Source organism: Micropterus salmoides, unplaced genomic scaffold, assembly GCF_014851395.1.
Source record: "Micropterus salmoides isolate LMB-PRFRI ecotype aquatic unplaced genomic scaffold, ASM1485139v1 Ms_hic_scaffold_17, whole genome shotgun sequence".
NCBI classification, from domain to species: domain Eukaryota; kingdom Metazoa; phylum Chordata; class Actinopteri; order Centrarchiformes; family Centrarchidae; genus Micropterus; species Micropterus salmoides.
Genome location: NW_024040817.1, coordinates 19,747,375 through 19,772,989, shown reverse-complemented (window position 1 = coordinate 19,772,989; position 25,615 = coordinate 19,747,375). Strand labels below are relative to the sequence as shown.

General features: G+C 46.4%; 2 protein-coding genes across 4 annotated transcripts; both read right to left on the bottom strand.

Annotated features, from left to right (window-relative positions):
* Nucleotides 1–355: 355 nt before the first annotated feature.
* Nucleotides 356–5,787, bottom strand: LOC119907202 (methyltransferase-like protein 24). Its single transcript, XM_038724897.1, has 5 exons — nucleotides 5,337–5,787; nucleotides 4,336–4,434; nucleotides 2,931–3,067; nucleotides 2,493–2,760; nucleotides 356–1,330 (listed from the first exon to the last, which is right to left on the bottom strand). Exons 1-5 carry the CDS (start codon nucleotides 5,673–5,675, stop codon nucleotides 1,025–1,027), a joined length of 1,149 nt encoding a protein of 382 aa, XP_038580825.1. The 5' UTR covers nucleotides 5,676–5,787; the 3' UTR covers nucleotides 356–1,024.
* Nucleotides 5,788–5,923: 136 nt separating this feature from the next.
* ahdc1 (AT hook, DNA binding motif, containing 1) lies at nucleotides 5,924–25,423 on the bottom strand. Of its 3 annotated transcripts, none has more exons than XM_038724895.1 (6): nucleotides 24,724–25,423; nucleotides 14,831–15,025; nucleotides 13,220–14,531; nucleotides 11,392–13,100; nucleotides 9,267–11,028; nucleotides 5,924–8,827 (listed from the first exon to the last, which is right to left on the bottom strand). In XM_038724895.1, the coding sequence occupies exons 3-5, from the start codon at nucleotides 14,417–14,419 to the stop codon at nucleotides 9,273–9,275; spliced, it is 4,665 nt and encodes a 1,554-aa protein (XP_038580823.1). In that variant the 5' UTR covers nucleotides 14,420–14,531; nucleotides 14,831–15,025; nucleotides 24,724–25,423; the 3' UTR covers nucleotides 5,924–8,827; nucleotides 9,267–9,272. The 3 variants fall into 3 exon arrangements, with proteins under 3 accessions (XP_038580823.1, XP_038580822.1, XP_038580824.1); XM_038724894.1 differs by having other exon boundaries at nucleotides 14,863–15,025; XM_038724896.1 differs by lacking the exon at nucleotides 14,831–15,025.
* Between the last annotated feature and the right edge of the window lie 192 nt (nucleotides 25,424–25,615).

The following is a 25,615-nucleotide window of genomic DNA, read 5'->3' as shown; positions in this document are numbered from 1 at the left end:
CCTTTGTTTTCTTCTTTCAGAATAAACTTAAATTAAGTCATGAGTTGTTACTACATACCTCTACATACACTATATCAAAGGATGATTGGGCAAGGTTTGCATGAGGTTGCAAGGCGGTTAATTAGCTCATCTACTGACTTTCATTCAACATTAATCTAACACCCTTTTTAATTTATTTACATACAAAGGAAGTGAAGATCATTGTGTCTGCCAGATGCCAGAATGGCAACGTAATTTACAGTGTATCAGTTATATATAACCAATAATCTAAAAACTCTAACCCGTCTTCTTATGGAATTACAACCAACAGGGATGATCAGGGTTCTCCAAGGCCATACAAAGAAGCAGTCAAGGATTTTTGGTTTTATTTGGTGTTTTATTGTGGTATTAATGCAGGGTTAAAACATGGTTTCATTATTTACTTCTTACAGTACACAGTAGAGTGCAAAAATGCATCAGTATAATGGACAAATTTCTATATTTTTCACAGTAGGCACTATCAGTCTCGGTATAATTTAAGTGTCTCTTCAATGTAAAGAATTATTGCACATAAAAGGCCTTCAGAGATGTACACAAATACATTAAACAATCTGCTGAATTCAACTACATTCAAACTACAGGTGGATCAAATTAATGTGAAAGGGTATTACTAAAATCGCAGGTCTGTGCTTCAACTTTTTTTTTAAGAAATGAAAATGTGTAGATCAAATTATTATATTATTTTGCTGTTGTCCAGTTAAATCACCAAGCCCTCCTTCTGCTCCACGTTTGGTCAAATTAGCCAATATTATGCACATAAGATCACATTTCCCTCTGAGGGTGGAGTCTTCAAAAAGGCAGATCTTTTCATCTCCACTAGAGGGCGGTGTCATATTAAGAACTGTGTGTGTCTGTAATGACAGGAAAAAAGTTCATTGTAAGAAAAGTGAAAACTATTTAAGTTTGACCTTCTCCTTCTTGGCTGAGGCCATCCACAATGTCAGGTCATGTGTGTCCACAGTCTGTGTCCATTCATGTGTGAGTGTCAGTGTCTTGTGTTGACCCAGCTGAGCGTGTACAAGCTCTGAGCATTTGTTACTGTCCGTTTCAGGACACTGTGACCTTCTCCCGCAGAGCTGTGGACTAGCTTGAGTCCAGAACCTTGGAGACCCTGTAGGATGCTGTACCAATAGCGGAGCACTTCCTCGTCGCTTCCGCCCACCTCAAAACCTGCCCATTGCAGGTGCACAGTGGCAACCAGATGATGGACACTCTGCAGAGTTCCCGACTCAATCCAGTTCTGGAAAATTCTCCACTCAGCACTGAGCAGGTCAGCATACAGGAAGTGAACCTGAAGAGAATAGAAATTCAGTTTGTCCTGTATAATGCACAATAATGATCATATACTCACAATAGCAATAAAAAGTACAGTGTGTTTTACAAATTACTTACAAAAAGGTACTTTTTGCTCTTAAAATGAAAGCTAATTGAGATAGTCATCCTAAAAATATCAGGATGAGAGAAAAGTTTGATAAGATTTGTAAAAGTTTTGTCTATATTCTGCACAGTTTTGCTGTATTTTAATAACATATTAGGATTTTTTCATGTTGTGCAGGCCTTACTGAAAATCAAATTAAAATCATTATTGAATATGTATATGCCTTACACCCAGTGTTGGACAAGTTACTCAGAAAGTTTTACTTATTGCTCCAAAAAAAGTAATAATATTACTGTACATATTACTGGCTATTAAAAGTAACTAGTTTAACTATATTACTATAGTAGTAGTTAGTAGTTTTCTGCACATTTATAAGAGAAGTATTCAGTGATTTTACCAAACATACAACGATGCTTAGCTCCACTTTCTCCCGACGAGTGCATGCATCACTGGCAGTAGCGGTCAGTTTCTTTCTATAAGTTTCACATTGCTGTGCTGCTTTAACAGATACTCCAATAAATTACAACAAAGTTTACAACAGACAACAATGTTCTTTGCATCTTAGACTGAGACACAATAATGGCGATACTTCCAGCTGTGGAAAGAACGCCTATCTCCCTCCTTCTCCAGTCTTCTTTGAGCTTCTTGGCTGACAGCTGACTTGAACAACGAAAGATCACGTCAAGGATGGTGCGTTCTGCTAACGCAGTCACGCTGCGATACTTGGAATAGTAACTGTAATATTACTGCTTTGGAAATATTAATCTGTTACACTACGCTGGGAAAAGTAATAATATTACAGTAACGCTGCCCAACACTGCTTAGACCATTTCTTATAATGTCAACCAACACAGAGTCAAACTGTAGGTATGTAGTTCCCTCTTGTGGCTGCGGGATGTAACCGGGCCAGTGTGTGGTTCACTCACTTAAACTGTTTCCATGGCAGCCAGGGATGGCGCAGAGCCCTGTTGCTATGGGAACATACAAGTAAGAGAGATTTGTGGGTATACTGGGTCGAAAAGACTCTAAGGTATGTTTGTTTGGCACTCTTTCTCCAACTGTCTGCGTGTCTTACTGTGTGATGTCCCAGAGCTGCCATGATGTCTGCCAGTGTATGAGAAACACCGCCCAGGTTGCCTCTCGTCTTGTGCCTGCGCTTCCTTGGAGCTCGCCACTCCAGCCACATCTTGTGCTGGCTGACCACGCCTCCATCACCATGGTTACTGGCCAAACTGTTGCCAAGGTGACCACCAGATGCATTGGAGTTGCTGGGATCAAAACTGTGGACTTCACACCCCAGCCCTGACACGGTCTTTAGAAAGTCTGCATCTTCCCCATCCATACTAGAGAGATGAAGACAAATACAAAACGAGACAGGGGAGCACTGAGGTGGTTTGAAGATTGTTGCATGCATGATTAAATATGCATTGCGTTGTTTATTCCAGCTCTGCCAGTGATGTGAATGCATAAGCATCACAGCACATGCACATCGTATACAGACATATGGGCACACCTAAAGGAGTATGCAACACACGGTTTATCTGCAGCTGGAAGGAGCCAGTCCTCAGCACACAGCAGCCAGTGGGGTGAATCTGTAGGGTGCTGTGATGCCTGAGCCTGACCTGGAGATAAAACCCTGGAGCAGTTGAGCTGGGGATGGACAGGAGAGGAGAGGTCACATGAGATGGGTTGAGTAGAGGTGTGAGAACGGTCTTACTCATACTTAGTATTCTTCTAAGAAGAGAAGAAGTTAAAGAAGAAGTTGGGTAAAAAGCTTGTCTTGGGAAATTTGTGAGAACATACAGTGAGTGGGATTCTCTGGTAAAAATTTACTCTTAAATGTGAGATTCAGTTGATGATAATCATTTAACTTGAGGAGCTATGACAGTCATTTTGACTTATGGCAGGTATTGAGTAACTACACAACAAAATCAACAAAATATACTTGGTTTAATCATTTCCCTCCCAGTTCCCCAGCTCTCATTGTTACGCAAGTCTTAACTCTTGTATGGGAGTTTCTAGTCTGGAACTCAAAGTCCTCACTGGCTCCAGATTCTGCAGGATTCTGCTGCCAGAATACTGACAGCGCCTGACTGATCATATTACTGCTATGTTAACCCCCACACTGGAAGTCTGCAGTTGTAGAAGTGAAGTAGTTGAAAAAGTTAAGTTTTTATTGATTACTCCTGAGGCTTGGCAAGATCTAACTCCTGGCTACAGTATCTGTTGGTCCCTTATGAGCCAGAGTGTAGCTTGAGACCTTCAGGGAGGGCCCAACATTGTGGTTCCCAAGCTGAGGGTCGGGACCCCACCAAAATCAAAAAATGATCACAAAAACTGAAAGTAAGAAGGAAGAACTTACTGCTACTCTCTGACTTTCTTTCTCTCGTAATTTTAGCTTTTGTCTCATGAAATACTGGAGTTAGTCATTGAATCAATCTGAAAAGGGACAATTTTGTCATAAAGTGTCTAATATGGTACATGTGATGAGGCGTCATAAGCAGACATCACTTTTCACAGGGTCACAAGCCAAAAAGATTAGAGAACACTGCATTAGACTATGTAATTCTGTATTCCTTTATAATTTTACATTTTATTTCATCTCAGAATTTATAATTGTTTCATTGTGTCATTTCACTCTGCTTGCCTGTATTATTGACTGTCAGTCTGTCAAGTATCATAAAAAACCCCAGAATGTAACAGTTTCACACAGTTAAAAGGTGCCACATAGAGTGAGTATGAATCAGAAGTGTCCAAAGTGTTTATGTTTGGGGGCCTTTAAAGTGCATTTCACACACTGACGCACTTTCACTCCTTTTCAAACATTATTTTTTTGTTTTCAGTTTAGTGAATGACAACTCACTGGAGCTAAGATGTGTTTATCTGAAAGCACTACTGTGATGTTCTGTGTAGCCCACCTGTGGCCTGGTGATATATGTGATGATCCGATTAAGTTCTGCTTTGAAGGACGGTTTGTCCGCCATCCACGGCTGCAGCTTCAGTGATCTGGGTCCCATCTGGGGAACACGCACACATACATATCAATATATTGATACTACAGCGCAAGGAATACCAACAGAGTCATGGGAATTTGGACGGGGTCTGAATAACGCATAGGAATGACAGTAATGTGTGCAACCCCTGCCTCAGGTATGAGCGCTGAGGAGGCAGGTCACAGGCTCTGACCTCTGTCCTGCTGATAACACATTTGCCTGAGGCACTGTAACATACAAACACACACACACACTCAAAGACCCCCAAACCAACTCAGACTGAATCCTGTGGTCACCATGGCAACCTCGGGGAGGGGGGGTTGGGGGTGTTGATGATTCACTTGTATGAGTCAGAGAGAGTTTAGCCTTGGGCAGAAAAAGAGACAGCCAGAGAAAAAGAGAATGAAAGACAGAGGTGATGAGGAGTGAGGGGAGGGAGTTTGAGGTACAGAGAGGACAGATGCACCCACACACTAAAACACAGATGAAGGTTGAAGCTCTGTGCAACTGAAGGGCAAAGCGAGAGACCGCTGCCACCTCTCTGGTCCGGGGTCAGTGCTGTGTTCACCTCCTGCCCTCACCTGTTCCAATATGTCTGTAATAATGCACAGAGATGTGCACAAACTGACCCGGCTTAATGAATAAACTGGATGAGGAAACCACAGCAGCAGGGTACGTTTTTATCTACCCCATCTGCATCCTACTTACTCTCAGTATTCAGTTTAATTGGCGTTAAGGTAAGCAATATGGCATAAAATTAACTGGGGTAATGTGGTAGGTGAATTTTTTTATCCCCCCCCCCCCCCAAGAAAAAAAAAAGTCTTAGGCTGGTAGCTGATTCAATAAATATCTGTTCTTCAGCAATAATGCAATTCAGAAACATTTCAATTAAACTTTTATCTCTCTTGCAGTTATATTTAGCTTACCTGGCGCGAGTGCGTCTCGTTCTCATCCTCATACGCTTGTGTCCCCTCCCTCCTTTCCCCATCTTCCATCTCTACCTCTTCCTCCTCCTGCAGTCCCGGTCGCCGGGACGGGGATCCCCACTGGCGTGAGTTGCTCTCCGGTTCGATGCTAATAACGGAAAATGCAATCGCGCTCTCCGGCTCCTCACCCTCCCCCACCCTTGCGGCTGGAGGTAACCGTGGTCCGACGACGAGGAGTTGGAGTGCGAGGAGAAGTGGGGGGGTTAAAAGAAGGAGTAACGTTATTCCCGAGTGGATTGGGGGACCACCGCGGCCCCACCACCGCGCACAGGTCCGCATACCTTCCCCGTGGAGACACCGGGGAACATCTCCGTGGCGGCGCCAAGTGATTCAACTTTTTTTTCTGGAGGGCAGTGAGGAAAGTCCCAGCTGAGAACACCCCTCCTCCTCTTTCCTCCCCGACCTCCTCCTCCTTCTTCTTCTCCTTCTTCTTACCCCCAGGGGAAAGTTGTGATGACGACGCGCTTTCCTCTGTCACCGGTGGCCTTATTGACACAGTTTTATTTACTTAGCCCATACAGGCCTAGGCCTATAGCTAACTCATTTAACCTGTATGCGGGACAAAAAAAACCTTTTACTTGGTCAGTGAGGAAACAGGCCAAAAACCCACATGTTAAAGTGTTGTTAAGCTAAATGCTAAACTTGTATAAAACTAATATGTTAATGTAAAGAGAATGAAGAAGAAGCTCTCACCAGAGCAGTGACTGTAATATCACTAATAGGCTAATTATTATTATTATCATTAATAATAATGTTGAGGTGACTGTTTTAAACTTGTGGACAACAAATAGCCTCAAGTGGGCTAGTTTTAAGTTAGATAGTTACATTGTATGCTAGTTTTTACCTCTTAAGTTAGACCTCTACAAGTCAGAGGGGAATACTGCAGTTTTTTGCTGCACATTAGACAGCTACATGACTACTTAGGTGATTAACATTTTACATAGGAAACTTATGATTAGTTTTTAAAATAGATTCATTATACAACCCAATGGTGCATAAGTTGTTAAAACTAGCTCCTCATTACATTCAAGTGCTGCTTACATGTTAATGGATCAGTAATCAAACAATGTTTGATTACTGATGTAATCAAACACTGTAAAAAACAATGTAAAAAAGTTACAGGGGGTGTTCTGCCGCATAATAAATACTTTACCTTTTGCATTAGGCCTTAGTACATTTTGATAATAATACTACATGCTTTTAGTTACTTAAGAAATGTTTTAAATGCAGGCTTTGTGCTTGTTATGGTGTATTCTTACATTGTGGTTTCTATTTTTACTTAAGTAAAAGATATGAATACTTCTGCCACTGATTGTTGAGGAATAATGTTACAGATTATAACAGAATAGTGGTGTTAAAGTTGCTAAGAGTATGGGATTTAGTTGGCTGTAGAAAGTAGTCATTTGTATTTAAATTAAATTCTGCTATTTTGTAGTAGAAAAGAAAAGTCTGAAAGAGAGCTGTTGCTCAGCACCCTTTTCTTCTCTGTCTGTCATGTAGTGTTGTTGACAGTATGTGTCCCCTTCCTCCATACAGTGGAATGTCACAGCAAACACATTTCCTCCGGCCATGTCTGAGTCTATTTAGTCAGCCTGTTGACAAACTGTACACAATATGCAGCCAGTAAACTCCCCCCCATCTGCTTTCTTTCTCTCGCACTCCCTCTGCCTATCTGACACACACACACACACACACAAGCATATACTCAAGCTGCAGATGTACAGTATTTGCTCTATTATAGCAAGTTTCCCTGTGAGGACATGAAATGAGCATGGTGTCCCTTCCTGTCAGCTCTCTGGTACCACCAGCCTGTACGCTGTGCCGTATTACATTTCCTTATTTGGAAGAGGAATTTTGGAACAGTACATTTTTGCACATTTTGTTTCAGCGTTCTTAAAACCACTCCAACACTCTTCTGATTTCCTTAGTCTGGTTTCTTTCTTTTCCCTCCAACAACCCCACACCCCACCTCCACCAACCATTCCTCTCCTCCCCTCCCTTTCTCCCTGTCGAATTGTGTCCTTGACTGAACTCTCTTGCTCACAGTCCCAGACAGCCTGGGCAAAGCCCAATACTCAGGGAACACACACACATACAAACATGCTCACACCTCCCATAATCCCTTAAAGAAGCAGTATGCTATAGACAAGATTACCAATGGCAAGAACAGAATGTGTATTTAAATATTTTGCACCTCAGATACATACATGATATGTAACAGACAGATATACAATTTTTTTTCATCACAAAAACCACCAAACAACACAAGACCACAGAAAAAAGAAGGGAGAGAGTGAAAGAAAGAATGAGGCCCCATAAAGACTTTGGTGTCTGGGGAGCTTCACTCCTTTTGACCCCACACACACACAAACACACACATAAATTCACACATACACACAACTACATGCATTACTGCAGTCACGCAAACACACCCTCCTCTGTCTCACATTCGCACACAGAAAACAAGAGTCTCTTTGGGGCCGTTGTGTGATTTCAATGTCTCTTTCCCTTGTAGTTAAAACAGCAAAACACAGGATGTTGGGTCTCCATGCTGCAGTCCTCACTCCCCCCCCCCCCAGAGCAGAGAAACCATGGCAGAACACTGAGGAGGGCTTGTTGATGATGGACCTTCAGAGGGGGCCCCTGGCTTGGAGCTGGAGTCGTATGTACAGATGCTGGTATTTCAAGAGCAGAAACTGGTTTAGTCCACTTTTCTCTTATGACACACAAGACAAGGAGTGCACAGAGCGGGACATTTGCTAGGCTCATGGTATTTAAAAAGTTGACTTGGGCTCAGATGCGGTTCAGGTTACGGCACAAGACAGAAATGCAGGTTTAGTGTAGGTCGAGTGCAGACCATAGTTGCTGGTTTAGCAAAGGAGTGGAGGTTGAGAGAGAACAGAGGAAAGATACAGAAAGAGAGAGAGTAGAGTGATGCTAGTATGTCCAAATTGCAGATGTACAGTACGGGACCAGAAAGATTTGGTTACACACAGACATCTGGGAAACAGAGTCCTCTATGCATCACAGCAGGACTGAAAGGGCTGAGGAAATAGGTTCATCTCTGTCCGTCAGAGCCTGCTATTCATCTGTCAGCTCCTCTCGGCCATTCCCTCATTCCAGCATAGAGTGAGTGAGTGAGTGTACACATGTATGATTTGATGTGTTCATGTTTAGGTAGTGGCTTAATCTGCACATGCGTGTCTATGTTTGTGTGCGTGTGCATGTGTGTGTGTGCATGTGTGCGTGTGCGTGTGCATGCTTGGGTGTTTAAATTGCAGTTGATCTTGATTGTCAGTGCTGGAGAATTAAAGCTTCACTGTCCAAAGCTGGCAGCTAAATTCTCACCCTTCATTTCACAGTCTCTCACAAAGAAGTATCCTTACCAAAAAAAAAGTTTGCAAATCTGTAAAAGCTTGAATTGAATGCACCTGAAAGAAAAACAGAGGGGGAGGAAGGGAGAAAGAGATGAAGAGAGATATAGATACTCTTATGAACTACATGCTATGAATTTAATGAACTAAACCTTGACTCTGTTTTATCAGGTCATATTTACTTACATATACAGTGCTCCTACATACTCTAGTGTATTGTTTATTACCCTATATGGTGTGATTTGGTGATAAAAGTAATGTGATAAGTAACATGTACACTGTAAGGTATTGGACTGATTGATTGATTCATTTGTGATGTCTGTTTTCTTTATTTATTTTTATTGTCCAATTAAATATCAAATCATGAGCTTCTTTCAAAACAAAAGTATCATCATCATCAGTAATTAAACAGTCCTCTGTATTATGTATTAGTGTTCTGGTGATGCTCCTTGGTTTTAGGATGACCTTATTTGTTCAAAAGGTTTAATAAACTCACCTGCTGTTACAGGCTGGTGACGCTGAAGCTGTCATCATTGGCTGGGTCCAGGAGTTGGCACAGCACCCCACCTCCCTGAGTGGCCTGGGAGGCGAAGCGGTGTCCTATGCCCTGGTAGGACTGGTGGGACAAGGAGAAGAGACTAGTGTCCTCCTGATGGGGCGAGGAGTCCAGGGGAGGTTTGGAGTATGGGGAGTGAGGCAAGGGGCCCTGGCGGTGGCCTGTGCTCATAACGTGGGGCGTCAGATCCCGCTTGTGGGAGGGCACGGTTGATTGAGGGCTGCACTCCTCATAGAGCACAGGTGTTGAGTGGGAGTGGAGACTGGGACTCTGGTTGGAGTGTGTATGGGAAGGGAGGTGAGAGTTGGGGTTGGTGTGTGTGTTGTGGTGGGGCTGATTGTTGGGGTGGGGGTTTGAGTGGGAGAGTGGGTTACTCTGGAGGTGTGAGGTGGGATGAGTGTTGGTGTGTGAGCTCAGGTTTGCATGGGGCTGTGTATTGTGATGGTGTGTGTCATGGGTAGTCGGATTCATATGCGTGTGCGTGTTCGCATTTGGGCTGGCGAGCGGATTACCATGTGTATTTCCATGAGGACTTGTATGCGGGTTGCTGTGTGTGTGCATGACTGTATTTGAGTGTGTGCTGTGTGAGTGGGGGCTGGGGCTGCCGCTGTGCGATGTCTGTCCGTACCAATAGGGGGAGCTGCAGTAGCTGGGGGAGTCATACTGCGAGAACTGTGGGTCTTTTGGAGGGGGACGGTGTGAGGGACTCAGTGCAGTGCCACAGTGGGGTGTTACCCGTGGTGAGGGAGAGCAGGAAGGGGAGAAAGTCCTGGAGGGGACAGGGTGGTAAGACTGGGGCGGAGGTGGGGTCGGCTTTGGAGGGTAAGGGGGAGATGAGACACTGGGTGAGAGGGAAGAGGAGGACTCTCCAGGGTATAAGGCTGGATATCGCTCCTCAGAGGAAGGTGTGGACGGGTGGGCAGAATAAGGGGAGGGGTACTCACAGGGCTCCTGGAGGTAGGTGGAAGGTGGTGCAGGATTTGGAGTGGCCAGGGGAGAGAGGCTACTACTGTCTCCGCTGTAATAGTCCAGCCCCTCATGGAACAGCCCAGAACCCTCCGGACCTCCAACAGTCACTGCTCCTCCCGCTCCAGATGTGGAGGCAGCCTTGCCCCTGCCTTTGGCCCCTGATAGCCGCTCTCTCTGACATGGAGACAAACCCCCTCTGCCTCCTCTAGACCCTCTGCCCCGTCCTCCAACCCCCCCCCGCTTAGGTCCAGGAGTAGGTGTTGGGGAGGGACTGGATGGGGAATCAGAGTGTAAAGCAGAAGCCCCTTCTTTTTCAGATTGTGGTTCAGTCCGTTTCCTGCGACCACGGCCAGGTTTGCTGGTTCCCCCACCCTGGAATAGGACATTCTGGCTCCAGTTGTACGAGGGCCCCGAAGCACTCTCATGCCAATCCATCATCAACTTCTCCAGGCTGGACAGACTTGACTGACCCCCGTCTCCGCTAACAGAAGCGGCCTCATTCTGTTTGTAGAGGCCACCTGTGGAGCTAGGTCCACTACCAGTGGCTGCAGAGCCAAGATGTGAAGAGTCAGAGGAGGATTCTGATAGACTTTCAGGAAAAGGTTGTCGCTTGGCCTTCTGGGGGGTGTAGTTTGAGATATCCAAGATGTCTTTGGACTCACTGGAGCCATATTCACTGTAGCCGTGATACTGATGACCAAAGCTGTCTGTTGACCAGCCACCATAAGCTTGTCTGAAAAAAAAATATATACATACATAAACACAACACAAATTATTAAACATACAAACAGCACTTGAGCACAATGTGTGTAAATATTTAAATTTTCACTGCTCATGGAGCACATGGTGGACATATATATATATAAATAATGTGCTGGAATGAAACATTTATATTGAGTAATTCACATATTTTTGATCCTGCTATGGTCAGATGTTTATTAGTTTGTACTTCCAGTACTTTTACTTGATATAGTTAACATTAAATGACATATAATTAAAAACCTTTCATACAGAGTCAGAATTATGAAAAGCCATTTATACATTTCTTGACATCAATGTATTACTTTGTCAGTATTTTTTACCACAAGTGATTTACCTGTAGCTCCACTGATTAGAGTTGTACTGTTTGTAACCTTCTGGAGAGGAGGAGGAGCTGAATAGGCTACTTTTGGCCACAGACATGTAGCCTCCACCTGGTGATGTGGGTCCTGTCAACTCTCCCCGCACCACGGAGGAATGACCTGCTGCAGGATATCCACTATAGCCTCGCTTGGCTGCTACCTGATAGCTAGAATAACCCATTTGACCAACAGTGGTGGCCTTGCCAGTGCTGTGTCCAGATCCATATGCAAAGCTGCAGTCTGAGGATCTCTGTGGCACTGCAGGAGAAGAGGAGGAGTAGGCAGAGGAGAAGTGGCCATAAGAGGCAGGATGGGGGGAGCTAGGAGAGTGTGAGAGAGATGGAGGGGTGGATTTGGGATAGGTAGAAGTAGTGGGGGATATTTGGGCCAGGCTGGCATAGCTGTATGGAGGCCTGGCTGAGGAGCAATGTGTCTGGGAGGAACCCTCCACCCCAGAACCTGCACCCTTAGTGCTCCACTTTGGGAATGCAGGGGACCAGCTGTGACCAGGAGCTGGACTGGATGGCTCATATCCAGGGGTGGATGAAGCTTTGCGGGGGTCTGACTGTGAGGAGGAGATGTCCAACAGGTCTGAGGAATCATCAGAGTCAAGAAGTGACCGGAAATATCCAGCAAACAGGCCTTGTGAGTCCTCCCCAGCTGGCCCAACCCCTCTGCTTCCTCCTGTGTTGCTGTAGGCACCTCCCCTTCCAACCTCACAGGAGGAAAACCCCCGCCTTGGAGATCCACAGAGCTGATACCCACTCAAACCTTTTTCCTTGTCCTCCCCCCAGCCACCTGCCCCATTGGGCCAGTCCTGCCCCATGGACACCCCCTCCCCCTTAAATGCACCATTTTTTCTCATACGTCTCTTCTTGACAGTTTTCTCTCCCCCAGGCTCAGTTCCTACGATACCCCCTCCCCTACCAACCCCACCTCCAGCCTTTCCCCTTTTCCTAGGTAATCCATGCTCAGAATGGGGGCTCGGTTTCCGCTTCTTGCCAATGGATTCAAAGAAGTCACTGAAGGTGCTCTTATTGCGTTCACTGCCCCCAATCCCCCCTGCTGCTCCACCTCTTCCAATGCCCCCTCCTCTGCCACCTCGGGGGCGTCTATACCCAGTGAGCCGGTGGAGCAGTGTGGATATTCCAGGGTTTTCCAAGGGGGTATGGAAGCTTTCTGGTTCACTGGGTGTCCAGCAGCGAGGGGGAGAGCAGCGGCCAGTGGTAGGTGGCTGGCGGTTTAAGAAGGCGAGTTTGGACAAAACATCCCCATATTCTGTTTTCACATCATTAGTATCATTGACATAGGATGGGTAAGGGGAAGGGAGCTTAGTCCGACGCCGCCTCTGTGGCTTCTTCGGCTGGTCTCCATTACCACCAGCATTCCCGGCATTCGGAGGCTCTCCCGGTATTACTGGCAGAGCCTGTTTAGGTGGTCGTCCCCGCCTGCGTTTGAGAATAACAGGCAGTTCTCCAGGAGGGAACATCACCATAACACTCTTCCCATTGTTCTTCATGCGGAGAAGTGCGGTTGGCTCTCGAACTGCCTCTGAGCCCTCCAGACCGCCATCGTTGCTTTTCTCTGTCCCTGTAACTGTCTCCATATTAGAAATCTTGTAGCTCTTCTGTCGGCGGCTAAGGCTGACAGGAATGCGAGCCACCTTGACAACAATCTTCCTCACCTGTAAGGCAGAGGCCAACATACAACATGTAAAATTGCAAATTGTATAAACATCATACATGGTACGAAATTGTGGGTAATGTCAAGGAGTAACTTCAATTATTTGTAACTATAACTTACGCCAACAAAACGCCCACGTCTCCGGTTATTGGGAGGAGATGTCCCCAACTCCGCAACAGGTTCCTCCTTTACAGTTAGCAGAGGTGCAGGGATGGTGGATGTGTTCACAATTGGGAGATGAGGGGTAGCACGCTGAGCCATGGACTGGGCTGCCTGGCGCTTTTTCATGACACTTTTAGGACCTGCTTTATGGACAGATTTCGGTGCAGGCCTAGACCTGGATTTAGGTCCAGGTCTATGCCCAAGTCTGGGCCCAGGTTTAGGTATAGTTTTAGGAACAGGTTTGGGTACAGTTAGAGAAAGAGCGATATCTGTAGGGCAGGGAGCCGTGGGGAGAACAGCCTCCACAGACAAATGCTCTTCTTTCTCGCCAACAGCTACCTCCTCCTCTTTAACCCTCCAGATATTCTCCTCCAATACTTCATCCTCCTCCTCTCCTCCCCTGTCCCTCCCTGCTCTCTTCTCCCCTTCCTCTATGCTTCGACGTAGGCGGGAGGATTTGCGCAAGTGACAGGGGAAGCGGGGACGTCCAGAGCTGCGGAGTGCATACTTCTTCTCAGCCTCCACAGGAAGAGGGGTGGGAACTGTGTTTCGGTTTGGACCAATAGGGACTGGACAAAAGGTTGAGGGCATTTCTGTCTCTGCAGTGAGCACTGGGGCTGCCAGCTGATTTGCGGAGGCAGGGCGATTGCCAAGTGTCAAAGACAGGGGTTGAGGTGACGTTGTGTGTATGGCCTCTGGTGTAAGAGTTCTGGCGTGTTCTGGCCCTAAAGAACGCGTTTGTGTGTTAATATCCATGAGTCCACAATTATCCACGTGAGCATGTGAAACAGCCTGAGCATGCACATCTGGGTCTATGTGCGTTTGCATGTTTCTAACTGTCTCTGCAAATGTGTGTGTCTCAGCGGTAGTGTGAGTCTCCGTCTGCCTCCGCCGGCAGGAGCTGTGCCCCAGCCTTCTCTGTAGAGGGAGGCCGTTGGCCAGGGCGGAAGGAGAGGGGGAAGGAAAGTGGTCGGAGGTCACCGGTGCCAGTCCATCGTTAGAGGGATCCTGGGACCCCTCCTGGAGCCCAAGCTCCCTTGTCCAGAGCTCTGGCCCTGCCAGCCCTTCCACACACGCTTTTTCCTCTGCCTGAGTCCCACCACAGCTCACTGGAGCCCCAGTTTGGCCTGAATGTAAGTGATCTGACAAGCCACTCATTCAGTGGACGGTCTTGCTGGTACTGAGGAAGGAAAATGAGGGATGTTTTCTGCTATATGAATATGTTTCTTCTTTGTAGTCTTCTTCTAACAGCTGGCAAGACGATTCTGACCTATGGACAGAAATAAAAGCGATTATCAACTGGATAGGAAGTCCACAAATAAGTTAACATTTCCTTGTTCCATTTAAGATATGTAATATATACTGCTTGACAATAAATGTATTGGTCTTTGTAAGGCATCAAACAATGTACATATAAAAATAAAAAAAATCCAGCACAGATGAAATTGTGGTTGTGTGATAGAATCATCAACATTTTTGGCAATGGGCCATAAACCTAATCCGTAATGCACTCTACTCTATTAACTGTGCCACCCACACAGCAGCATTACAACATTAGATTACATTTACCATTCATATCCTGCTAAATTGGTTGCTTTTACCGAATGGTTGTGGCGGTGATTCTGATTTTGATTCTGAGTTGAGCCTCACTCTGTCTGCCTGACTGGCTCTGTTCTGCAGGGGATCATTGGGTCATCAATACTGCAGTGGAGAGCTCACATACTTCTCTCTCTCCCCTCTGCTCCTGTCTTTTGCCCATGGTTGCTAGAGTGGGAAAAAGAGAGAGAGAGAGACATACAGACAGACAGACAGACAAAGGGACAGGGAGTTGAACAAGGTGGGAGAGACGGTGGGTGGGGGGAAAAGAAAAAGAAAGCAGGAGGGTGGAGCAGAAAGAAAAAGAGAATAAGAGATTAGTACATGATGTCACAGCATGCATCAGACCAGACTAGAATCAGTATTTTGGTGAGGGCTGCACCATCTCACATCAGACACAATTATTTTGGAATGACTTGCAGTATAAATTTTTAAACTCTAATTGTAGTATGTGGTATTTAATTTCAATATGCACCAGCATATTGTAGGTTCACATGTAAGCAAGAGCCACTATATCTATGCTACTGGATTTTCAATGTGCTCACTAACACATACTGTGGATCATCACTACATGATGTTGAGCAGACTCACAGAGTTATGTATTGTTCATGGGATTGAGTGAGTTGTGCCACATTTTTCAATCTCACCATATTTGAGTGAGTAGATGTACATAAATATATACATTAATTATAATAAACAATTGAATACTGGGGAAAAGCGCACACACAGAGACACATTCTGACACTGAATGCCACATTTGGCCAAAACTATTGAAATGCATTACAAAGCACAAGACTTGGAGGGTGCAACAAGAACGTGTGAATAATCGCAGCCACCAGGGGGAAGCATAGAGGTGATGAATAGAGAGGTGTTAAGAGGATGGAGAGATGAAGGTGACAGAAAGACAGGAACGATGGAGGGATTATAGAAACCCAGAGCGAAGTACAGACAGTCAGAACAGACACAAGTCTTATGAAATCTAGACCACACGTGCTATCAGACTCACACGTGACTGCATGCATGCACACATTCAAACACAAATGCAAGCATGCGTGCCACACTTGCACACATATACACACTTGCTCCAACGCTGTACTACACTCTCCACATACAACACAATCCTGTCCATCCTCCGATCTCTCCACCTCCCTCTCCAACATATGGCTCCGATTAGGAGGGAGGGAGAAGGACAACGAGGGGGGTGGGGGGGAGTGAAAGACATTCAAATGAGAATGTGAATGGGTGAGAAAATATGAGAGAGGGCGAGAGACAGAAGTAGTGCAGGGAGGTGAAAGACGTGATTGAGGCAGGGAAAGGGTAGTAAGAGAGGGATAGACAGAGACAGACAGGTTTAAGTGGGAGGGAGAAAAAGTTGAAGGAGGTGAGAGGAGGAAGAGCGCAAGAGTTTTGCTGTAGCAGAGTTTAGGGCTGCACACATGGAGCAGACCGACCTCAACATTCTGCTGCTTTGAGAAATGACACAACTGGGACAGACAAACATGGAGATGAACACACACACACACACACACACACACACACACACACAACACATACTTTCTTTAACCCCCTCACCCACTCCCTCCCCTGCCCAGTGCTGTCTCCCTGCCTTTCTCTCTCCCTCCCTCTCTCCCTTTCTCTCTTCTCTCCCATTCTTGTTCTCACCTTCTCTCTCGTCTAATTAACAGCATTCATTAATTAAAGCTCCATCTGACCGGTGTGTGAGAGAAGGAGAAGAACACATGCTTTAATTAAACATTGCTGCACATGTGCTTACACATAAATGCGCACAGTGTCACTCAGATATACACACACACACGAACCAACACACAAAGACACATTCAAATATGCCCCCACAGCTTCATCCTCCCACACACTCACACGTCAATTTGCACATAAAGACATACATGTCTCACACATACACACACACATAGTCATGCACACAAAACAAAGACACACATGCAAATATCTCTCTACTGTGCTCAACAGGGGGCATTCTGACAGGGCTTAGATGCCAGCCAATCAAAGGCTCACACTATGATTCATTGTTTAAGCAGACACTCCTGGCATCCATCAGCCACCATTCCAATATATTCACCGTCATACGTAGCAAATGCATTTTGGTGCATTTTACTGTGAATGGCTCGGGGGTTTTGGAACACACAGTGGCGTAGTATTGTCTCTGTGAAAACAGCCGATGGTGTGCACACTGTTCCCACATGATGATCTGTTGAAACTGTTTCACAAAGAGCAGCTCTAATATGAATGATTTTGTTTGAACATTTTTCATCTGCAAGTAAAAAAGTTGTTTGGTGCTATTGACTGCTTTCAAAAAAGGCAACAACGCAACATGCCACAGAGCGTATGTGCGCCCATGCCAGTGTGAAATCAGAGAAGAGAACCTGTCATTTTCCAGTTTGGGCAGTTGCCCTGTTGTGCATAGTCTGAGAAGGAACAATCATTCTGTACATGGTAGCTGTACAGCATATCTATTCTCTTCCCATCTATCTCACTGCCACAAAGGCTTGCAGACTCACAGGCCTGCCAGCAGCAACCCTCAATGAGGAACTAGACCCTGCAAGCGTGTGTGTGTGTGAATGTGTTTGTGCTTGCACGCATGTGTGTGTGTGCGCGCGCGTATGAGTGTGTGTTCCTGGGTGTGTTTGTAAAAGCACTCACTGAGCTCTAACGGGTGTGCAGTTGTTGCTAAGAGACAGGCAGCAGCACCGAAACAGCATGGGGGGGGGGGCGAAGGGAGGGGGACATGGAGGGGAGAGAGAAAGAGAGAGGTGGTGAGGGGAGGAGGGGATAGCTCCACAGAGAGGTTTAGACAGATAAGAAGAAGGGGGGATAAAACAGAGAGAGGGACAGAGAGAAAAGTGTATGTGAGGCCAGGAAAGAGAGAGAGAGAGGTGGGGAGGGGGTTCCTCAGAGACTGACACCATGCAGAAATGCAGCTACCATCAGCCTCTCATTCCTCCACACCACCTCAACCCTGATGCAACCTCAACCTGCAGCTCCAACAGTCACACCTGCACACAACACACAACTTCTTCTACAAAAAAACTATCTATCAAAAGACAATCAACAAAACTGTTAGACAACTTGATGACTACCTGTTTTTAAGTCATTCATAAGGTTTTTTTGTTGGAAAACTGTGAAGGAATGCATGTCATGGTGTATTCCACATGATAAACGTCTGTCTGACTGTCAGTGAAACATTACACATTACATGACATTTCACAGCATCACTTTAAAGTGGCCAAAGAGTGACTGTAAAGTGTAAACCCTCACAGTGCGTAGTAATCAAACCAAATACTTAACAGTGATATACAGTCCTCTGGGTGTGGAGCTGTATAAGTAAGACCGTTTATTTATGGAGATGTTTTTATAATGGATATTGGTGTGATTTCATATCATATCATCTTGAGCGATAAAAGAAACAGACTTTGTTCATTTTCAGAAGCAACGCAGAACAACCTTCATTTAACACGAGCACAACCTAAACAAAGCTTAGACGTCTTCTTAAACTGATACATTGACATGTTAAATTCAAAGGTTTCATTTTCCTTCCCACTGTGGGAAAAAGTTTTCAATATTTACTCAGTGCTCAGCCAAACTGTGCAAAGTTTTAATTCAACTAAATGAAAAAAAAAAACAGCACTGAAGTTATAAGGTCTTGCCTTGACTGCAGTGCATTGTAGCCCAACAGGCAGTAACACTGAGCAGCTAATCTAAGCACATTCAAACTCTTTCACCAGACATGGGTTTTTGAGAGCTTGAGGTTTAAGTGAGCCAAAGGGGGCGAGGAGTGTTTTACACACATATCACACTACTGGGGCCAACATACTTGCACACAAATTACCACCAACAACCCTCAAAAACAGAGCTGAACTTTGGGCTTTGGTGGGCTACAGCTCCATGCACACGCACGTCAGTCAAACAGAGACCCTCACCCACCCCCCATCCAATCAGACTCTCTTTCAGTCTGACCTCTACTCTCGTTCTCACCCACTCATATCCCCCCCCACCCTTCCCAAAAAAAAAACACCACCACCACCTCCCCAGCTGCAGGAAATTCCTAATGATCTCCATCATCAGTGTGCACTGTAACTCCTGCCAAGAGCAAGCACATGCATGCACACACAGCAAACACGCACACAAAGCATTTAAATGAACAGAGAGCAACACATAAACCATATGTGCAGACAAACAAAAAGGCAGACAGACATTCAGACAGACAGATACACATCTAACGTAAACAGACTTCACACAGACCAGATACAGTGGCAGCTAAGCCAAGGATGCACACAGAGGACTGGGGAAGTAGCTCGAAACACTAGACAACACAAAACAAGGACCCCCCACCCCCATCTGACTGTCTCACTATCTGACTGTCTCACTATCTGACTGTCTTTCTCCTGTTGTTTCTGCAGGAACCTACATGCTGTAGTTATTTTAAGACAAGGAGGACTGTATTACCCCTTCCCCTTCTTCCTTCACCCCCCCTCCTCACTGCTCCCTCTCTCATCCCCCACGCACACCTCCCGCCCCCAGTCTCTCTTCCATAACACACACTCCCACTCCCCAACACCCCTCCCTCATTTTCAACTAAGCCTGACACTCTCTCTCTCTCTCTCTCTCTCTCTCTCTCTCTCCTGCAGGCAGTTTCCTGGCGCTGCTGATGGCCGCCCCTCAATCAGGTCATGTGACCAACCGCGCCAGCTGGGAACAGCTAGGAGTGTGCACATGTGCGCATGCAAAAACACATACGAAATTACACACAAACAAGGACGCACAGGGATACACACAAACACATGCAAATAGGGGAAGATGAAACCAACCACTTAGGTGCGAACACAGAAATGCTCCCACTTACAGTTCATGCAGGTGCACAGTGAGCTGACTTGTACACACACATTGGGAGAAACACACAAGCAAAGGCACACGCTCACACTGACACACACTCCACGTAGTCACGCTGGCGAGAACTCACGGGCGCACTTAAAAACCACACATACCGACACACATAAACACAGTCACGCACTTCTACCACACACACAGAGGACACACAAACCAGATGCTTGGACCCCAACACACACTCAGACCTTGAGGCCAGTGTTTTGGAGAGGGGCCTCTGTGCTGCGGCCCTGACTTCCTGACTCCTCCTCCTCCTCCTCCCTCCATACTCCTGCTCCACAGTTGCTGTGGGAGACGCTGCTGCAGAGCCCGTTGCCAAGGAGAAGGCTGCTGGCTGTTTGAACAACAATGGCCGCCTTGTGAACGTTCCAACTGTAGGTACTGACAGCTCATCAGCCACAGCCTCAACGTACACACCGCTCAAGGAGCACACGCAGCCACACACATGCTGCTCACACTACACACTGACGCTACACCGCTGTACCTCTCAGAGTCTTGGCCTCAAGCCTGAGCGAGGTAACACTCTCAGACACAAACACAATCAGGCGTGCGCACACAAACACACATCTGTGCACGCTCTAAGAAATTATGACTTCTGCTGAGAGGATAAGAAACCCTTCTGTCCCTCTCTGTCTACCTGCTTCTCTCGCCCATCTCTCTCTCACACACAGACACACTCAGTGCGCAGTGCATTCATCCATCTTCCCCCTTCTCCCCGACTACTCTCTGTCTTTCTCTCTTATCTCTTTCTCCCTCCTCCCCCCTCCAAAGCCTCCTGATTTCACTCTCTCACTTGCTCTTCACTTGCTCATCCCTGCCTCTCTCTCTCTCTCTCCCTTTCCATCTCAGGAAGTGTGTGTTCTCACTCTCACGCACACATGTGGAGAACACACATTCACACACAGAGAGAGAGGCACACTCAGTCTCTTTCTCTCCTGGAAGGTAGCGAATCTTTTTCGTCCCTTGGGGGCATACACTTCCTCAGAGAAGGAGGGAAAAGGGAAAGAAGAAAGAGAACTAGAAACAAGGGTGGAAGAGGTGGAGGGAGATGGGGAGGAAGGGAGGGAGAGAAGAAAGGAAAGGGAAGAGGGTGAAAACTATATTCACGGCGGGGATTTATAGACAGAGCCCTTAGTGCTCTGATTATCTGTTCATATTGATGGGACGACATTGAAGCCACACTGGTGGAACGTAGAGACGACACTGAAGCCAAATTGGGTAGGGGGGGAGATGGGTGGGGGGGTGGAGGAGAATCACTAACAAGTCTCTGCTTATCCTCTGACTCAATGTTTTTAACACACATACTCGGACACATGTATACGCACACTCAAACTGCTGCTAAAAACAAAAATAAGTCTAATATGCTGCCACACGAGGATAACAAAACAAAAAAATCTGACATACTGTACATGTGTAAGTATGCTGATTAGCAGATAGATGTGTGTGTGAGTGTGTGTGTGTGAGAGAGAGACAGCGTGTATGTGTTGTGTGCCAGACACCGAGAGATGCTTTTGTGTGTGTGTGTGTACATCTGTGTGTCTGCGTGTTTTCCCCATCTCTCGCTCCTCTTTAATAATTGAGCTGAGTCTGTCCAGCTTGTTAGAGAGGTACACAGCAGCTTCACACTCTGTCTTTCCCTCATTCTCATCCTCTCATGCGCTCTATCTCTCCCTCCTCATCCATCCATCTTGCCGCTCTCCCTTCATTTATCACTCCTTTTTCTTCCTGACCCCGCCGTCCTCGCTTTCTCTCTCGCTCTCTCTCTCGACCGACTCTCCGTCCCTTCCCCCAGCTCTCCTCTCCCTCTTTCTTTGCAAATCCCTCCTGTTCTTTGACCTCTCCCTCGCCTCTTGCAGTTTCACCCCCCTCCACCCCGCTGCCCTCCATCATCCCTCTCCTCTTTCCTCCCTCCCCCTATCCTCTGGAGGTGAGAGGTCGAAGCTTCCTCTCTACTGTCAAACCGGCTGCAACCAGCCCGGGGGGGGGGGGGGGGCACAAGGAGAATGTGGAGGCAGGTGAGGAATGACATATAGGAAAGAAGGGAAGAGGAGAGGGAGATAAGTGGAAGAAGAAGAAGAAGAAGAAGGGACTGACTAAAGGACAGATACGGGGGGGGTTAAAAGAGGGAAGGGGGGGCGAGAGAAAAGAGAAGGGGAGATGTCTTCTATTGAGTCAGTGCATTTGGCACGGAGGAGTCGTTTTATGAATGTACCGTGTGGGAGGTGACAGAATGGAGCATACAAACACTGCTTACACTAATGCTAAATGGTTGCTGTGTGTGTGGGTGCATCTGTGTGAGTGTTTGTGTATTTGTGTGTGTTTGTCTGCATGTGTGTGTGGGAGTTGAACCACATTTACCTGCCTGTGGCAAAAGCTATTTCACTTCAGGTGACGATTAGATTAATAGGAGTCGTAAAAGACAGGACCCTTCACTCCAAGGACAAAGTAATGACTAATTATTTTTTGCCAATAGCTCCTTGTATAGTGGAAATTATTAAAAGTTGTAAAATATTCCTAAAATGTTCTATTACTCAATATCTAACCAAGCAGATTTTTTCACTGCGAATAGATGTGAATTGTTTATGTGAATCCGTGCCCTAAAATTATGTTCTCATGTATTTTGGGAGGCATTTCAAGTGCTGAGTAATAATGGCCTGACTCATTCACAACGCTGGTGTAAAGTCCCTTTTCCTGAATGGCAGTAATATATCTGTTGTGAAGAGTTCAAAGGGCAGTACCAGAAGGATCTCAGCTGACTTTCACACAACATCTGTAACCAGAAAGAGAAGGGGGGGAAAAAGCCCTTTGTTCATTTGACAAATCTTGCGCACAGCTAGAAGCCAAAGTCATGAAATGAGATGCTTTGTAGCTGTAAGGAGAAGCCTGAGATTGTTTTTGGAGACTCTGCGTTTGAACAGACCCAATCTCTGATAGGATATCCTTTCTGATTTAGATTACTGAAGCTCAGTCTGGTGGCAATGTTTGTGTGGTCTGAAAATTAAGTTAAAAAGATTAATGATAAGACTGCAAAGAGCTTCAATAACTTATTTTGTCTCTCAAGCTAACTTCCCTCATGTTTAGACCTGATGCATCAATAAACTGCTATTCAACCATTCAACAGGTTGCACCATCCCGATAACTCAAAACTTCCCATAACACCAGGACATCCGTGGATGTCAGTACTGTACTGATCAATGTGTGTGCATATACATGATTATGTGTGTCCATTCTGTCTTCTCCATCTCCATGACGACCTCCATATCAAGAGGACGTCTGACTACGGCAACCTCACATGCTGATAGGTAGAGAGAGAAAAAAGGTGATTGGTTGAGCTGTTGGCTGTCATATCAGCAGGGTGTATCTTTGTGACACACACACACATGTGCTCGTACACACATACACACATCTGCACACACACAGGCACACACACACAGCTTGGCTTGTCTATGCCATCAATCCACACGCCTACGAACTGCAGCAAGGTGCAAACAAAAGGTACTTCCACAGCACACACACACACACACACACACATAGAAGTACAAATGTGAATGCATACACACACACACACACACACACACACAGGTTTGAGACGAGATGTGGTGTGTTAGGTGCACTGACCCTGCCAATGAGGACAGGAGGAACATCAACGGAGCTACAAGGCCGTTGCTATGACAACTAGCCCCGCTCACACAGGTAGGAAGCACAATAGGCCTAAGCTGTTATATGTTCACGTTCCCTCTGTTTGTCACACACACACACACACACACACACACACACACACAGGGCTGTGCACTCAAGACAGGTCTGACAGACAGCATGCCAAGGTAAGGCCATTTCCTTTTCATTCCAGCATTCAGAGGGCTGAAATTGTCATTATGTCCATGTGGAACCACCAATAAGAGAACTCACTCTTCAACCAGCAGCCCAAGAGAGTGAGTCTGTGTGTGAGTGTGAGACAGACAGACTGACAGACAGAGTATCACTCTGCATACTAACGGCACCTGCACTAGGGCAGCCTGTGCACATCTCTGAGGGGCCCTTAAATAACGAACTGTCACTGCCCAGACATCGACATTGACTTCCCTCTGCTTCTCATCCTCTCCTCTCCTTCAGTTTCTAATGCACTCTTTCTTCCTTTGTACACCCCCCCCTCCCCCCCCCACTTCCTCCTCCTTCCCACTAAGCCACAGACAAGAGCTGATAATCACCACCATGAGTACGCGGTGTCTCTCCAGCACACCGGCCCTGTTGCCACTGCAGGATGTGCTGCTGTTGTGTCCTCCCTATCTGCCTTGACAACTCAGGGGGCTACTGGGGCTGGACGGATGCTCACGACGGGACTCTCTGTTTCTCCTGTTTATATGTAAAGCAAACATCTGTCCATCATCAGGTGCTGGGCTCACAGTCAAACCTCTGGTATGTGTCACTGGCACGTAAATTCAGCATTAGAAAAGTCCCATCAAACTTACCCCGTTGCGGAGACAGCAAATAAACAAGACAATTATGTGTGCCTGTGTGTGTCAGCAGTGTGACTGTAACCTGGGGAGATATTGTATACTGTCTCCCTGCCTACACTGTATATAGATTCGGTGATAATGAGGCTAATAGGTGAGGAGATTGTAAATACTCAGAAAAACAGGTGGGGCTACACAAGGTTCATTGCGCGCACATTCAACCACATTACGTGAGTGCGTGAACATCATCATTTAAGATCTCACCACACACGCTGCATGCCCACAGTAAAAGCCCAGATGACCCAGCAGCACGAGCAGTAGCCTACGAATGCAGAGCTACGTCCGTGAGCGGCAGCGATGAGGTTAATGTAAAAAAAAAAAAAAAAAAAGAACTCAAAAAGAAACGTAGCCAGAGGTGCGCAGCACAGCTGGCTGAGCGGACAGTAAGCAAAATTTTTTGGTGTTGTGTACTCAAGACGCTGCACGCGCACTCACCAAGGGAGTGAGAGAGAGTCTGGGGGCTCGCGCTGGCTGATGGAGCTGTTGCGGTGTCAACGCTGGCTGGCTGGGCGGTGGGCTCGCGCGGCTGTCGGTGGCGGTGCTTCACTCCTCTCCTCACCCGGGTCACGGAGTCGATGACTTGACGGCTGCAGCCGTCAGCGCGCAGCATTTCCCCTTCATATAGGCTCCCCGCGTCGGAGGGAGATAGTCCTCCCACATTAGTGTAAACGTTGTCTCCTCCTGCCGTCGCGCGCCTCCGTCTCGTGCGGCTCAACGGAAAAACCGCTTCTCTGGCTCACATCAATATCTGCACCCAGAGAGATGGGAAAGCAAAAACAAAAAAGGAGGAAAAAATAAAATAAAATGTGGAGCACGGACGTTGGTTCACAGTCTTGTCCCCAATTAAGGTGCTGACATAACCGCGCTCGAGCCCTGTGCTCCGGTTTTGGTGACAGGCACGGGACTTCCCAGTATGCGGGAGGCGAAAATCGACCGTGCGCCCGTGCGTCTCTGCCTCTGCAATTCCAGCTCTCTGTCTCTCGTGCGCCCCAGTCTCCACTGTGCCTCTCCAACGTGCCTGACTGTCAAAGCCATCCGGGCACCCGTAGCTGGCCTCACTTTACACCTCTGGAACTATGGGAACAGTAGTTTACTGAAGACTGGACTAGAGAGAGTGTGAATGAGGAAGACAGCGAAGAGAGAGCGAGACATAGACAAGAGTGGGAGGACTGATAATAGTTGCCAGTGCCAGGGATACCATAACACGAATAATATCATTATATTTTATTAATAATATTAATAAGTAAGCTGTCAATATTTTGTTAAAATTATTAAGTGATTTGAACAACTGATTCCATTTTGTACCAATTTTCTTTAGTGTAACCAG

What these genes read in the sequence shown, in the direction of transcription:
- LOC119907202 (XM_038724897.1), bottom strand. Translation starts at nt 5,675, where the DNA reads ATGCGGACCTGTGCGCGGTGGTGGGGCCGCGGTGGTCCCCCAATCCAC. An exon ending in CATATATCACCAGGCCACAG is followed by an intron (nt 3,068 to 4,335) that starts GTGGGCTACACA and finishes GTCCATCCCCAG; the next exon opens with CTCAACTGCTCCAGGGTTTT. An exon ending in CAGCTCTGGGACATCACACA is followed by an intron (nt 1,331 to 2,492) that starts GTAAGACACGCA and finishes TATTCTCTTCAG; the next exon opens with GTTCACTTCCTGTATGCTGA.
- ahdc1 (XM_038724895.1), bottom strand. Translation starts at nt 14,419, where the DNA reads ATGAGTGGCTTGTCAGATCACTTACATTCAGGCCAAACTGGGGCTCCA. An exon ending in GACGTGGGCGTTTTGTTGGC is followed by an intron (nt 13,101 to 13,219) that starts GTAAGTTATAGT and finishes TCTGCCTTACAG; the next exon opens with GTGAGGAAGATTGTTGTCAA. An exon ending in TCTAATCAGTGGAGCTACAG is followed by an intron (nt 11,029 to 11,391) that starts GTAAATCACTTG and finishes TTTTTTTTTCAG; the next exon opens with ACAAGCTTATGGTGGCTGGT.